The sequence below is a fragment of the Ambystoma mexicanum genome, chromosome 11 (genome assembly GCF_040938575.1).
Source record: "Ambystoma mexicanum isolate Mex_15411 chromosome 11, UKY_AmexF1_1, whole genome shotgun sequence".
NCBI lineage: Eukaryota > Metazoa > Chordata > Amphibia > Caudata > Ambystomatidae > Ambystoma > Ambystoma mexicanum.
The window spans coordinates 204,157,431-204,173,371 of NC_090934.1; the positions used below are offsets into that span (position 1 = coordinate 204,157,431).

At 45.8% G+C, this 15,941-nt stretch overlaps 1 protein-coding gene across 3 annotated transcripts in view; it reads right to left on the bottom strand.

Moving 5' to 3' along the window:
• CRYBG2 (crystallin beta-gamma domain containing 2) overlaps window positions 1–15,941 on the bottom strand; it is a 723,752-nt gene that overhangs the window by 105,713 nt on the left and 602,098 nt on the right. For all 3 annotated transcript variants that reach the window (XM_069622850.1, XM_069622849.1, XM_069622851.1), the window contains exons 11-13: window positions 15,526–15,662; window positions 1,445–1,571; window positions 43–185 (exon numbers count right to left, since the gene is read on the bottom strand). In XM_069622850.1, the coding sequence (XP_069478951.1) occupies window positions 43–185; window positions 1,445–1,571; window positions 15,526–15,662 (407 nt within the window). The remainder of the gene's footprint in view (window positions 1–42; window positions 186–1,444; window positions 1,572–15,525; window positions 15,663–15,941) is intronic.

Below are 15,941 nucleotides of genomic sequence, written 5' to 3' on the forward strand. Positions count from 1 at the left end.
AATGTTGACTCACAACCTCCGCGCGCCTGCTTTGGAACTCACACGCCACTGTGCACGAGGATGGACTGAGTGCAGGTTTCATATCTCGCCAGCTCCACATCCGGCAGCGCATCACACAGCTCCAGGCTTGGTCCATCCTCGAAGTCCGGCTCTGAATACAAGGCCAATGCCGGCTCTGAGAAGTCCTATGAGGGAACCAGAAACATGATCATTATAGCAAAGGGGCCGAGGATGAGCAGGAGAAGGAGCACGCCTTTGAACTCCAAAGAGCTTCTTTTCTTTCATAAAGAGAGGACGCGGGTGTGGCGGCGAGGGGAACCAAAAGAAAGGACAACAGCACGTTGAGACCATACAAATGGTGAAAGGAGCCAGCCAAACGTCAATTAACATAACATAACATATGAGTCTGAGGGGGTTTAGGACACAACTGGCCAAGCATGGCTCTGAATGGACGGGCTTTGTGGAACTGTAGACCGCTACCTGAATTGCTCACGGGATCTGATTCCTTTAGGCTGTGGACCTAACACCCACTAGTTGCACATCTGGGATCACATTCTGTTCAAATCCTTAGCCATTACTCACAAGTGCATATCACACACTCCACCGATATACCTCTCCTCCAAGTTCAACTAAAGCCAATCCTCCAGACCCACCCGATCTACATACCTTAACCCCCTCACGTCTTCCAGATCCAAACGTCAAAGATCAGGCGGTCTTAGCTTCCCGCTGATTGCTGCCAAGAACTGGAATGCCCTCCCACTCTCACTAAGATCTGAACCCTCATACTGGGTCTTCCGGACGAACCTCAAAACATGGCTATTCTCATTGGACAGCACGTTCCAAGATTTCACGCACTAAGACACTCCCGCTGCTTACCACAGACTCTAAGCAACATGTTTTTGCGATTATCGCATGATTGCACCTGCTCAATCTACGTGGCCAGCGCCTTGATGCCTAAGGGTTTCGCGCGCTCTACAAATTTTAAAATAAATAAATAAATAAAACCTGTACTCCTCAACGGGAGCAGACATCGTCAGGCTTTGAATAGCTGCCCTTTCCTGTTGCAGGCGTTATCCCGTGTGGAGCAATGAAAACACCTCTCTTTGTAATGGGGCAGTTTTACGGTGTCACTAGCAATACTGCACCGTACTGTCTACCTTAGCGCCAAGATACCTCTGGGTGAATGTTGCGCTCTAGAAATTCTCCTAACATAACATAACAATAGAACCTTTTAAAGATGTTTTACACGCTAAGAGTGGAGCAGTTTTCTAGGCGTAACTGGTTGTAACACAGAGTCCGGTTCGAAGGTGAGTGTCCCCAGCAATAAAAGTGGGAAATATTTGGGTAAGTTCTGTAGGGAATCCCCCACGTTCACTGGACCTTAGTTGAGAGATTTTGGCACAGGAAGAGTTTCCATTTAGACTCTCGGGCCCTTTGGACTCACCGTGCGAATCAGGCGGATAGACGTCAGATCAGCGCCATGTCCTCCCCAGTCCTTCCATCCCCCGTACTCTCCTTCCTCCAGCAGGTACTGGTGTCCTCGGAACCCTTCCTTCTCATAGCCGACCCAACTATGGAGAGACAGATGGACAGACTCAGGTCAAGTTGCAGACAAACGGACAGGAGACATGGGACACAGACAAAAGAGGCAGGAAACAGACAGGAAGCACGTGCGTCAAAAGGCGAGTTTCCACTAGTGGGAAGAGTAGGCTCAAGAGATATTTGCATAATGAGCATTATGGAGCCTGACTGTTAAGGGTCTTCAGCCTTTGGTGCTGTAGATGTTTTGGACTACAACTCTCATCAGCCCTAGCCAGCCTCTTCAACAATGAGGGATCATGGGAGTCGAAGTCCAAAACATCTGGAGAGCCACAGTTTGTAGATCACTGCAGAACAAGGCCTCTAACTGCAAAGTGGTTTTCAAACAAACCAGCCACAGAGTATACATGAGAACGTTTTTCAGTTATTTAGAACTTGGAGTGTGGCTAGGCAGGAGTGGGCGGAGGTTGGTGGGAGTTCAAAGACTTCCATATCATGCAATGTGTTTAAAATGTGGCTTCCAGTTACGGAAGCTCAGAAGTATTTAGTTTCCATTCCATTCCAATCCATAAGCCTTCATTCGATATAAAATCATTAGGCAATAATCAACAATATACAATTAAAAATGTATCTAAATATCACACTAGTGCACAATTGGATATTTAATTTAAGACACCATTACGATTTAAAAAATCAGGATAGGATGATCAGGATCAAATATTGAAATCGTATTATACAAAATAAAAAATGTCATACAGTACGTGACAATGTTATTACAAAAGACGATCAAACACACATGTATTGGACCATGTTGGGTACTGCACCTGGGACGTACCCTATTCAATATTTTCACCCATTTCAAATCTCACGTAATGCAATCGAAATAATGTTTCTATAGTGACAATACATGTTTTGAGTCCTGTCTCTCTTGCCCTTGGGTGCACTGGTGTGTCGCCTTCCCAAGGAGAGGGGACACAGCAAGAAGCTTGTCCTAACACTAGGCTATTGTAGTGAGTGCATTATGGCTTTAAAAACACATGTTGTACCATATACAGGATGTGTGCGTTGCTCGGCAAGTGGAGTGGTAACAATATTATTCGTCTCCTATGTCAATCAAACCTAAAAATCAAAACAATGTTGCTTGGCTTCATGCACCTGGTGCAGAGTGCCACCAACAGCCGACCGAGCTTTCTCGGATTTCAAACCCCTAACACTAACACAGAGTTCAGAATTCTTTTTGTTCTCAGTTTAGTGTTGATTGGAGTAACAACGAAAAACATCCCCTTCTGGTTGTGGTGAGGGGGTAAATCTTCGGCCTCTTATCCAGGTTTCTTAGTAAGTTCCTTTTTCTTGGGCCGAAGTGGGCCTACCGGTTTCAGTGGTTAAGTCAGCGTGTAGCACTTTCTTCAGGGCCAAGTCAGAGCAGTAGAGTCTTGAAGTACTGCTGCGATATTAATCTTAAATTGCTGCTTCTCGCATGGTTAAGGCACCCCACCCTATCATTGTTCATTTCCACATTCTATGGGTCTCAAAGGATGGGGCAGCTTCATTTGGTGAAACGCTTTCTCTTTGTTCGAGCGCCTTACGTGATGCGTTCCGAGTAGCCTCACAAAGTAGGGTGCAAAAGACATTCTGCTGCCTCGCGCGTCCGTCCGCTGTGAGTTGCGGCTGAGATTATGGAAGAGTTCGCCCTATACGTTTTGGGTGCACGGCGTGGAGTCTGCAGCCTCGCGTGTACTGGCAAAGCACAAAATACGACACATGTCCTAGACACATGGATAAAATCTATCAGCGAGAAGAAGACAGACAGGATACAACTGGATAAAGCGGAGATAGACAAGACACAGATAAGAGAGAGGGGTGGTGAAAGAGAGAGCGATAGAGAAAAAGAGAGAGCCCCAAGCATGAGAGAAGAGCGTGTCTACAATGGGACAGAGATGTAGACAGGGCACATAGGCAAGCAGGTGCAAGAGACAGCAAGAGAGAGAACATAAGGAGAGGTTTTATTTGTATTTATTTATTTTCATTGGGCTTTTGAAGGTGACAGGCATGGACTGAGCCGTTTCGTTTCGTAGTGCCCTCATAGCTTGGACAGAGGTAATTGGAGCTAGGACACGTCAGAGTGGTCAGGCAGGAAGGGATAAATGGTATACAGCCAATCATAAAGAGGCCACAGACACCAGGAGGGACATGATATGATATGATTGTTTATTTATATAGCGCCTATACACAATGTGTTTCAAAGCGCTTCAAGGCAAGGGAGGGAACAAGGGAAAATACAACCACATTTTTACAGGCCATGAACAGTAAGGATGTGAAATTAACTAACGTACTCGGTCTGACGACATTTCAGACAGTGCAAGAGCTAAGACATAGATAAGGAAGGGAGGGGAGAGTGGGATGGAAATGGAAACAGACAGGCGACTACCGTACTAGGCCTGACGACATTTCTGGTAGAGCCAGAGAAAAACAAAAGGTGAGGGAGAGGGGTGCAGAAAGGGAGGGGAGGAACAAAACAAGCGACTATCATACTAGGCCTGACGACATTTCAGATAGTGCTGGAGGCATGGTGGGGAGGAAAAAACAGTAATGGGAGGGTGGAGGAAACAGACAAGGTTGCTATCATATTAGGTCCAGCGACAATTCTGATAGAGTAAGTGCATAGAAGAAAGTAAGGGGAGGAGATAGGAAAAGGGAGACATATGTTGGCAGGAAGAATGCATGGCCATAGAAAAATAGGACACAGGTAGAGAGGGACATGGCACGGAGAGAGAAACAATGCAGAGAGGAAGGAGATGCGCAATAAGCAAGAGGCAGGTGCCTGACTGTCTAGACAGGGGTATGTAGAGAGGCAGGACAGAGATAACGGGGGTCTTGAAACACAGAGAGACAATGCAGAGGGGAAGGAGCCGCACAACAAGCGACAGGCAGGTGTCTGCCTGTCTATACCGTTCCCAGTGAAAAGATCTTTTCACGAAAAGCTTGCTTTAGAAAGACCGCTACTTGACCGCACAGAGCAGACTTTCTAAAGCGAACTGTCACGCCCCTGCCACTCACGACTCCGCATAGGGGCGACAGGCAGCCAGGACCCGGAAGTGGCTGTGACAGGGAATGGTTAAGTGTGTGTGTTGTGTGTGTGTTTGTGTGAGTGTTTGTTTATTTTACAAATCCCCTTGGGGGAGAGTGGGAGAGGGTGTGGGTGGGGGTTGGTGAGGGGGTGAGGTAATGTGGGTTTTTGCTTTTTGTAGACCGCCCAAAACCAGCCAAAAATAATCGCTCTTTTTTATTGAGCGACCTACAAAAAGCGAAATGTTCCCATAGAACGAGTGTAGACAGGCTACAGGTAAAGTGAAGTACAGGACACCGAGATTTAGAGACAGGACACAGGTAGAAAGAAACAGAGCACAGGTGAAGGTAGATAGGATAGAGACAGAAAGAGATTGAGCACAGACAGAAAGAGACAGGGCACAGGTGAAGGTAGATAGGACAGTGAAATAAAGAGATTGAGCACAGGTAGAAAGAGACAGGGCACAGGTGAAGGTAGATAGTTCAGAGACAGAAAGAGATTGATCACAGGTAGAAAGAAACAGAGCACAGGTGAAGGTAGATAGGACAGAGACAGAAAGAGATTGAGCACAGACAGAAAGAGACAGGGCACAGGTGAAGGTAGATAGGACAGAGACAGAAAGAGATTGAGCACAGGTAGAAAGAGACAGGGCACAGGTGAAGGTAGATAGGACAGAGACAGAAAGAGATCGAGCACTGGTAGAAAGAGACAGGGCACAGGTGAAGGTAGATAGGACAGTGAAATAAAGAGATTGAGCACAGGTAGAAAGAGACAGGGCACAGGTGAAGGTAGATAGGTCAGAGACAGAAAGAGATTGAGCACAGGTAGAAAGAGACAGGGTGCAGGTGAAGGTAGATAGGACAGAGACAGAAAGAGATCGCGCACAGGTAGAAAGAGACAGGGCACAGGTGAAGGTAGATAGGACAGTGAAATAAAGAGATTGAGCACAGGTAGAAAGAGACAGGGCACAGGTGAAGGTAGATAGGTCAGAGACAGAAAGAGATTGAGCACAGGTAGAAAGAGACAGGGTGCAGGTGAAGGTAGATAGGACAGAGACAGAAAGAGATTGAGCACAGCTAGAAAGAGACAGGGCACAGGTGAAGGTAGATAGGACAGAGACAGAAAGAGATCGAGCACAGGTAGAAAGAGACAGGGTACGGCGATGAAGAGAGTCGGCATGCAAACTGCCTGGCTTCTAACTACCTGGATTTGGGCTGATCTGTTTGGGTTACACCCTCACAGGAAACAATATTATTATTATTATTATTACCTGCCCCTACGTCATCCTACTGTTTGTTTTGTTCTGGATAAATCTTTGTTTGGGTTGTAGAAAGGGGTGTAGTCAAAGATGTCCAATGCATACACCCGGATACTGCAACTCACACAATGGCACCATTATCCACCTTTTTCACCCTCCCGGTACTGCAGGCAGCCCTTTTGGAGTGTTTTTAAGGTGGGAAATATCAAAGGAAAGGAAGCCAAAGAATTCCATACATTGCACAGGGTTTAAAACTGTGCTTCCGGTTTTGCGGCCTCAGCACTATTTGTATGCGTGCTGATGGTTCTATTTTATTGTCGGTTTCCCAGAATTCCTCCCTCTACTTCCTGCTGCCATATTAGGACCTTTTCAAACTGATTGCTACTTTGCGTGGTATTGTGTTGCATTGTATTGTGTTTAGTTGAGCGCATACATTCACCTGGAGGTATATTGGCTCTGTAGATTTGTAGCGATACAAGCTGAAATTGAAGGACCATTCCATCACACAGAATGGTGGGCCTCGTGAAGCACGTATGCTTAATACATATATTAAGAAAAATTAAATGGGCGAGTTTTAATGCTCTTACTGAAGAGAATGGATGTGTTTATTTCTGGATTGCTAGCAGCGCTGGCCAAAGGGCAAGCTCTCGCCAACCAAACACATCTTTGGGTTGGAGAAGAGTCTCAGGCAGGGTTCAGTGAGGCCCGATGGGTGCTGTCTAAATGATGGGGTGGGTGGGGCACCAAATAATCTTGCACAGGGCGCTGGCAGACCTGGGGCCGGCACTGTGTCCAGTCAAAACTGCTAGGCCACATCCCCTCTGCATGGGAGCACTTGTGATCCCAGACTTGCTTCTGTCTTGAGGTCTAGCAGTTTGCGCCTGACTACTCGCATTGGTGGCAGGGCCAAGCCTGATTCGGGTACAATGGTATGGAAAGCTCACCAGAGCAATGCCAGTGGTTACGATTGATTCCAATTCTTCTTTTTGGTTTTAGTTTGCCTTCTCATGCTCAGCGCTAGCCCCCTCACGTGCTATGCCAATGGAATCAAGCTGCACCTCACTGATGAGGTCCAACAGGGCTGAGACATGTCTGGGGTGCTTGTGTGCACGTACAGATTGCATTGTCTAGCATTTCTGACCGGACTGCACCCAGCGGCAGCAGAACCAAGACTGGTTTGCAAACAGTTGGTCCTCTTCTGCAATGGAACATACAGGAACACTTGTTATGGTATGAAAGATTGGCCAAAGCAATGCCACTGGTTATTAGTTATTATCAATTTTCTAGAAATCATTTTTATTGTTGTTGAAAAGAGTGTCATAATAAACATATGGTCAATCCTTACTGTCTCCCACCCGCACATAGATATCTCTGATGTCACTTTCCCTGATGTCACTTTCCTTGATATCACCTGGGTCAAAGGGTGTGCCCTAAGTCTCTACTCCTCATCCATCCTGCAGGTACATTTAAAGGTTAGCACTCATGGTTGGCGGTAGATAGGACCCAAAAACTAGGAATACCACCAACCAGGCAACTTGTAAGCATCCACCTACATGCAAACACTTGCCTGCTGAAAATATGAGTACTTTGTGTGACCGCAGGCGCGGCGGGCAGCTGGGAGGCACATCTGATTAGTTATGTTTTCTGATTTCAGGCACTCAGATTTTATAAGGTAACGCTGGAAACCAGGTAATTCACAAGGGATATATTGTAAGATGTGCATACGTGCTGCGAGCGGTCCTCAGTGAAAATGTATTTTTTAAAAAATAAATCAAAAGAGCGTTTATGAAAGAGCGCTCAGAGACCGCTCGGAGCAGTCTTTCTAAATTAAATAAGTCATGCTGCTGCTGCACACGAGTGCGCACAAGGGCTGACCGGCACGACGGGCAGATGAAATTGGAAGCTGTGTGTGTGAGAGGTGTTTGTCTGTGCGTATGTTGAGGGGGAATGTTTGTGGTGTGGAAAGGAGGGGGCGAGTGGGCGAGTAAGTGTTTGTGTTTCTGTTTGAGGGGGAATGTTTGTAGTATGGAAAGGAGGAGGCGAGTAAGTGTTTGTGTTTCTGTTTCTGTTTCTGTGTGTGTCTGTGAGGGGAGTGTGGGTTTGTTTATGAATGTTTATGGTGGTGAGGGGACGGGGGAGTAAAAGGAGTCCTGGGGTGGAACCCCCCTATGATTTAAAGGGTGAGGGTGGGAAAGGGATGGCTTTCTACAGGGGTTCAGCGGAGCGAAGGCCCCCTGAAAAGTTATATTTAAGAATATTGAATGCTGCACAAAATTGGCCGAAATAAATCTGTTTTTTTTGCATGCGGCCTTCAATATCCAAAATAATCCCACCAGCCTAGTACTTTCAGCGTCCGCCAGCATATCTCACTCCCCCGTGAGTCGCGCACTATCCGGCCTTTGTTTTTCCTTTGCCTTCCTAGCTACTTGCACAAGCTCTGCACAAACTGCCAAAGCAAATAAACAAGCCACCCGTGGCATTAGGAAACATCTGCGTTATTATTCTAAGATTCTGTGCATGTTTACAGGTGAGCTTTCCCTTTTCATTGCCTGCCTGCCCTGGGGCCCCAGGTACATGGGCCTGTTTCTGCTCACTGGCAGGTTGGCTGCTCTGCAAGGGTTTCTGACATGCCTGCCACAGCCCATGGGTACTCGGAAATGTCACTGCCGCTGAGAAGGTACCAGGGATGGGGTAGAGTCAGTTGCATGTCTGGATTATACTTCCGCAAGATTGTTAAACTCAGGCGTACATTATATTTTGTATATGATGAAAAAAGTTGAACATGGCACCTAAATTCCTGCTCACCCACCCTATTTCATATTGTATTTTATTGTTTACGACACGCACCTAGATCGAGAGCAGCGGAGTGCTGTGCAGGGTGTACGTAGCCAGCGTCTGTGCTGGCATTCATTAACAGTAGCGCAGTACTGTGAGTTGAGGTCTGTTACCTTCTTGGAATGCTGCAGGATGTCCTAGTGGTATTGAGTGCTTCACGGCACAGGGGTTAGAGCTGCTATGGGAATGCCTCTCTCCAAATGGCTTAAGCTTACAGGGTTGTCCAACTCCAGGCCTCAAGAACTGGAAGCCTGACAGGTTTTCATGATATCCCTCATTAATATTCATGAGGACACATTTGCATACATTTAGAGTCATTGTAGGTAAATCATTGGCTCTTCCTTGCATTCTGTATTCTATTTCTCCCCTTGGGGATGAGGTTGGCCTTGCCGTGTGCAATACATCTGCATTATGCTTGGGAAGTTTGGACTACGATGTAAATGCTACATATCAACCTCAAGTAACATGAAGCTTGATAGCTTTTACCTCCACTGTGCGGTGTGAGCCTAGACGGACGTCTAGACCACTCATGGACTGGACCCGGCACCAGCCATGAGAGTCAGGAGGTACCTGATCGAATTACAGTGGCGGAGAGTGGGCGCGCCATTAGAGTAGAATCCCTGCCCTGGTTTCCATCCTCCAGAAAGAGAGTCTGGAGGCCCAGCATAGCTAGTAGCGGGTTGTTTTCAGCAATATATGGATTCAAGAGAAATCGGTTGGACCTAGTGAGCGAAGTGCTGCACCTAAGACAATACCGCCAAGCCACGACCAAAGTGCAGACCCATGTTCATAATCTGGCCTACTAACTTCATCCCAGCTTGCCTCAGGGAAAATAAGATCCCCTTATATATCCTTCTAATAGCGTTATGCCATATTACTGCATGTGGTAACGCTTTTGTGTGTAGGACATTTCTCCCACAGAAAAGCAGCTGGTTTTTAATTTTGAAACTTGAAATTTGGCAGAGGGGTCCAACTTCTGGGGTTCTTGAACACTGCATGTTTCACCGCCACCACCGAACTTGCAATGAAGCCCGTAGAGTGTAATGCTCAGTGCTCTTTGGTTATGCAATTGGCTTTCCACACTTTCTAAACACATCTACCAAAGCTACGTTTCAAGGATGAGCAACGCTCAACCCAGTTCCCCGTGAATCCTGTTGAGAGAAGCAAGGAAGGGAAGGCATTGTGATATGACTGCAATTTTGCAGCAGGTGTGAGTTGCCCAACTTCTGGATTGGGAGTCATTTGTGATCTTTAAAGCTTGTGACATAGAGCAGTCTGGGAACAAGTGTGCCCAGCACCTGAGGCTTAGTCTGCCTGTAACCAAGCAAGTCCTACGTGCAACAGCACCACGATGCCTAAGGGCTGCTTTGTGCGCTTTATAAATGTAAAAAATAAATAAATGTGCTAGACACAGGGTCAGTCCTGTGTCTAGCATTAGCCTGACACACTACTAGCTGTGGCCCCGCTGCACCACCTTTCAGTGGCACTGCTGCTGCTCTGGCAGAATAGCTGCACACAGAAGAGAGAAGAAAAACACGCTTTGTCCCCTGGGGGGTCCCTTTTATCTTTTTCGAAAGAGAACTCTCACTGAGTCAAATGTCACAAGCTATAAATCTGTATGCAGAGCAACACGAATCCTGTCAAACTCAAAATGGTTTGGATTCAGGATTCGCAAAGAAGTTGTTAAAAGATCTGGTCAAAATTATAATTCTGGGTGTGGTGTCTAAATAAATGACAGAGTGCTTGGGATAAAACGAGCGAAGAAGGACGCAGGGGTGCTGCTAGGTCTGGAAAAGATCCGGGGCTACATTAATGTTGGGACTGTCGGGATTCGGGGCTAGCTAGTCTTTTGGTTGTAGCCCCTGAGATTCTATCCAGGGCTACAAGGGCAGTTCTACCTGGTCAGTTAGCACAGCGAGTAGAGATCCGTGCAGAGCCTGCTGACGCAGGATTGAATCCCGGCAGGGCCAAACTCAGCCTTTCATCCTTCCGAGGGTGATAAATGAGCAGCACACACCCTGGGAAATAATAAGCATTGCTCAGATGCCTGAGGGTTTGTAGAGCTATATAAATGCAAAACTATTCTTATTATTACAACCAAAAGACCCAGGGCTATAGCCCCCTCAGCCCTCGCCCCCCAGTGACACCTCGGACGCCATTCTCCCCACCAGTTTCATGCACCACGATTCTGAGGTGGGTGGAAAGATTGGAAGGTAGATGTCCTTGGCAGCTTAAAATCTGTCTTTACAGGGCCTTGGTGTGCACCAGTTACATAAACTACTTTTCTTATTTACGAAGTGTCCTTGTCCCTTCAGTAAACAAGAACAGTGGTGCTGCAGACTGAGAAATGCTTTAATTATAAATGAAAACGGGTGCCGTAGAAGTTAACGACACCTCAGAGGTGCCATATTTTAATTCCTCTGTTACATGCACAACTATGGCTTTTGGAAGCAGATCCCCTTGCAGTGCCTGCCCTGCATTCTTGATGGTTGCTAGGGCTGTTGTCAAGCCATAACTCAGGCACGTGAAAAAGTGAGGCTTTGATGCCAGGCCGCCACATTCTCACTTTAACAGAATATGGGGCTTTTAAGAACAGTGTTCTTCCTTCATAGAAGAGCACTTTCCTATATTTACATGCAGCTCAGTATTGGGCCCTGACACTGGCCTTTATCGCACTTTTAGACAGGTGGAACGCCAGCGTGAACTATGGTAATCGACACTGATGTCATAGTGACAGCTTCGGTTTTCGATACCTGCGATGCGAATTAACCCTGGCTAAGTGATGGCCTATCACGCACATCTATATGAATTGTATGAAAATACACACCCTTAGCACTTATGGGGCTTGTCTGTTGTGGTAAATATCGATAGCGGCTTGGTGGTGAGGCGTTTCCTCTTGACAGCCTCTAGGGGGTTGTAAGCTTTACCACACTCAGGCTGGTTCTCTGTTAGGGTCTGTTCCTCTCTCTTTGCTGTTGAAAGGACTTGTCTGCTGTTGGCAGAAGGACAGAAACCTGCTCTTTGTCCTCTATTCGCGGCAGCTGTTCTCATGGCCATTTTAGACTCTTGCGTCAGCCTCAGGATGTATTTTCCTGTAATGTTCACCTGTTTGAGGATGATGTTTAAGAGTCAGGTGAATGAGTAGCGTCATATGGGTAAAATGTAAGCACAGAGTGTTTGCAGCGGCAAACATCTCCAAGCGAAATGATTCTGAGCAGCTCCACATATCACCAATCCATTCAATGAATTTGTTTAGGCGCTTTTTCAAACTAGGGAATCGGCCACAAATTAATATCTGTGATGTGGGGAAGGGACGGTAATGAATGAATAATCCTATTCCATATGAGTGATACAGGGAAGGAAGCGGAATGAATTCTCATACACTATATGTGTGATGCAGGTAATGGATGGTAATGAATGGACACTCCTACACCATATGTGTGATGTAGGATAGGTAATGATAATCCTACATTGCATGTGTGATGCAGGGAAGGGATGGTAATAAATACTCCTACACAATATGTGTGATGCAGCGAAGGCTAGGTAATGATAATCCTACACTGCATGTGTGATGTAGGAAAGGGATGGTAATAAATACTCCTACACCATATGTATGATGCAGCGACACAGCGAAGAGTAGGTAATGGATACTCTTACATTGCATGTGTGCTGTAGGCAAGGGATGGTAATAAATACCATATGTGTGATGTATTGAAGGATAGGTAATGATAATCCTACATTGTATGTGTGATGCAGGAAAGGGATGGTAATAAATACTCCTACACCATATGTGTGATGCAGCGAGGGATATGTAATGATAATCCTACATTGCATGTGTGATGCAGGAAAGGGATGGGAATAAATACTCCTACACCATATGTGTGATGCAGCGACACAGCAAAGAGTAGGTAATGGATACTCTTACATTGCATGTGTGATGTAGGCAAGGGATGGTAATAAATACCATATGTGTGTTGTAGTGAAGGATAGGTAATGATAATCCTACATTGCATGTGTGATGCAGGGAAGGGATGTAATAAATACTCCTACACCATATGTGTGATGCAGCGAGGGATAGGTAATGATAATCCTACATTGCATGTGTGTTGCAGGAAAGGGATGGTAATGAATACTCCTACACCATATGTGTGATGCAGCGACACAGCGAAAAGTAGGTAATGGATACTCTTACATTGCATGTGTGATGTAGGCAAGGGATGGTAATAGATGCCATATTTGTGATGTAGGGTAGGGAAGGTAATGATAATCCTACATTGCATGTGTGATGTGCCGATATTGTGGCTCCTCTTGGGCCCTCTATGCCTCACGGCTGTCTTTCGCAGCCTTGGTTTTTGGCTTCTCTCGCGGAGCTGCGCTTACTCAGGTGCCAGGCTGAACGCAGATGGAGAATTGGCTATTCTTCCTCTGCCCTGCTCGCCCTCCGTGGAGCTACGGCCATTTATCAGTCAGCTATTTTTGAGGCCAACCGTGCCTTTTTACTTCTTCCATCGAAGCAGCTTCTAATGCCCCAAAAACTCTCTTCAACATTGGGCATGCTCTGTCCACCCTTCCCTCCGCTAATCCGATTAGCCCCTCTCTATCTCTTTGCTGCTCTTTATCTTCCTTTTTTTCAGGACAGCATCTCTCTCATCCAACAGAAGATTACTGTATCTCAGCGTTTGGTCCCTCAGCCCCTCCTTGTCTGTCCGGTCCCTACTCCCCTGGCTCTCTGGTCTCCATTTCCTGTCTTCTCTGAAGCTGACATCATCGCAGCCCCGCTTCATCTTAAATCAGCCTCCCCGGCTGCCCCTATTCCTCTCAGGATCGTCAAGGAGATTATTCCTGAGATTGCTTCACTGATGTCTTCTCCTGTGAATTCTTCTCTATCTACTGTTGTTATACCCCCTTCTCTAAAACACGTGTTGGTCATTCATCTTCTTATAAAGTCCAACCTGGGCCCCGCTCTCCCGGCTAACTTCCGTCCCAGCTCTCTCTTGTTCTTTGCAATGAAACCTCTTGTACCGCTCATTATGCCTCTGCTTTCCTCTTTTCTGGAAGATTCCTGCTGCGTCGACCCTTTTCAGTCTGCCTTCAGGAGACTTGCCCTTATGAGGCTCCACAAAGTTATCAACTTTACCATTAACAATATCTCATCAGCTGAGACATAACAACCCATTCACCCATCTACATTACTGGTGTTGTTTACAAGTACGACGTCATGCACGTTGATAGGTGATGACGTCATCACGAATCGCCGCTATATTAAGCGGCCATCTTGTTTTAGGGAATCACACCCGCATTGGAAGACTGATGAGATTACACAGCCGTTCCAGTCTTGCTTAGTAAGTACCATTGGATGACTAAACACCTTCTACTTTTTATAAATAGGATCTGCCACTGGACCCACGAGTCAGTTGCTCTGTATTTAGAGCTTTTATATTGTTTATCTTTACAGACAGGATTCCCGCAAATTTCAAAGTCAAGGCTGCCCACCGGCCAACTGGGCCATGTAATATTACGCCAAAGACAATCATTTCTGAGGGTAAGAAATAAGTTTCCTTTCTTTACAAATACGCTAATATGCCTATTAGGCGCCCCAAGGTGCCATTAATAGCTCGCCCACATTCGTTTTTAGAATTTGTGAATCTACTTCAGAGATCCTGATCCCAGTGGACTCCCTGAGACATATCCTTTCATTTAACCATCCTTGGAAAACAGGCCATTCAGATCTACAAACAAGGCACCACCTCATACGGGTAAGAATAATGTTCCTTTATGAATAGACAACTTGATTAAACATGGATACCACTCTCACTGGAGCCCCTCAATATATTCTACACTTTCTCTATAGGTTGAAAATTAACTCTAGCCTTTGTGAAAACCTGAGGAACTGTCACCACTTTAGAACAGATAATTTAATCCTGATCTACTTTTGGCTGACGGGATATAGGATGAAGGTCAGTATTTTTCATATAAAACCACAACGGACTAATTTGTTAGTACAGAACGCAAACTATCTTACTAATGTGGAGTTTATTAAACTCGTTGGTAATAACTTTATCACCAGAGATTAATTGAACTACTCATGTTTCATAAAGAGACTTGCTTATCAGACTGCTGTAGCAATACCTAGACATCTGAGCAATTGGTAATCTTTTCGTTCTGATTAAGCAATAGAAGAAATTATCCAGAAATGTTCTGCTCTGATCCAATACTGATGATATTCTGTAGTCAGCAAGTAATTGAATATGGAATGTAAAAAAGATTAGGTTTGTTTCCTTCTTTTGAAAGACTGTATAAATTATTCTTTGCGTTTATTTAGCAATTGAATATTGATACATATCTATTTGAATTCTATTATCTGTAGAAAAATCTGAAAAAATAACACGCACCTGATGAAGAGAGTTTCTCGAAACTCGTTGGGCCATCTGATTGTTAACATTTTATGTGAACCACATATTGAATTGTGATGCATATTTGTTACAACACATTTTCCACACCAATGCTATAAATGATAATCGTTAGGGCATAAGGAGATAAGGTTCCTTGCACATAAGGGACTCATATTTATTCTTAATAGTTGGGCTTACTTCTTGAGCCATTGACAGTGTGCAGGGGACGTGAGTTCTCTAGTTGGGAACTTTTTCTTTCTTTCACACCTGACATTTTGCCAGCCACACGGGGTCCCTGTGACACAGGGTCGGCTTTTGAAGCATGAAAGGGCAATTTGGTGCCCCTCTCCTGATACTCGCTGCCATGTTATGCCTTACATGTGAACTGGACTCTGTCTTCAGTTGTGTGTTATGTGGCAAACTCCAGCACTCACCATCCTCCCAGGACTCGCAGTGACCCCACCGTGGACAGGGGTGGGCTCTCATCATCGTCCTCTCTCTTCAGGTCATGGATGTCTCGATTTATTTCCCAACTGCGGCCTTCGAAATGCGCACTCTCGAACATGATTATCTGAAGCAGTAGAGAAAAGATCAAGGAAATCCTTAAATTATGCACTCTTATCACAGGAACATAAATACATTGATCTTGGGGCCCTCCCATGGACTGTGCCTGGGACCCCAGAGCATGTGCTCAGCCTGCAGGCATGTGGCAGGAAGTAGTTCAGCAACATGCACATAGACAATGACCACAAGCACGCCACATACCCCGCCCACCAACATGCACTGATCCCAGGTTCAAGGCAACAACGCATGCAACCTACTTGCCCCCAATGATGAGACAGGCAACAAT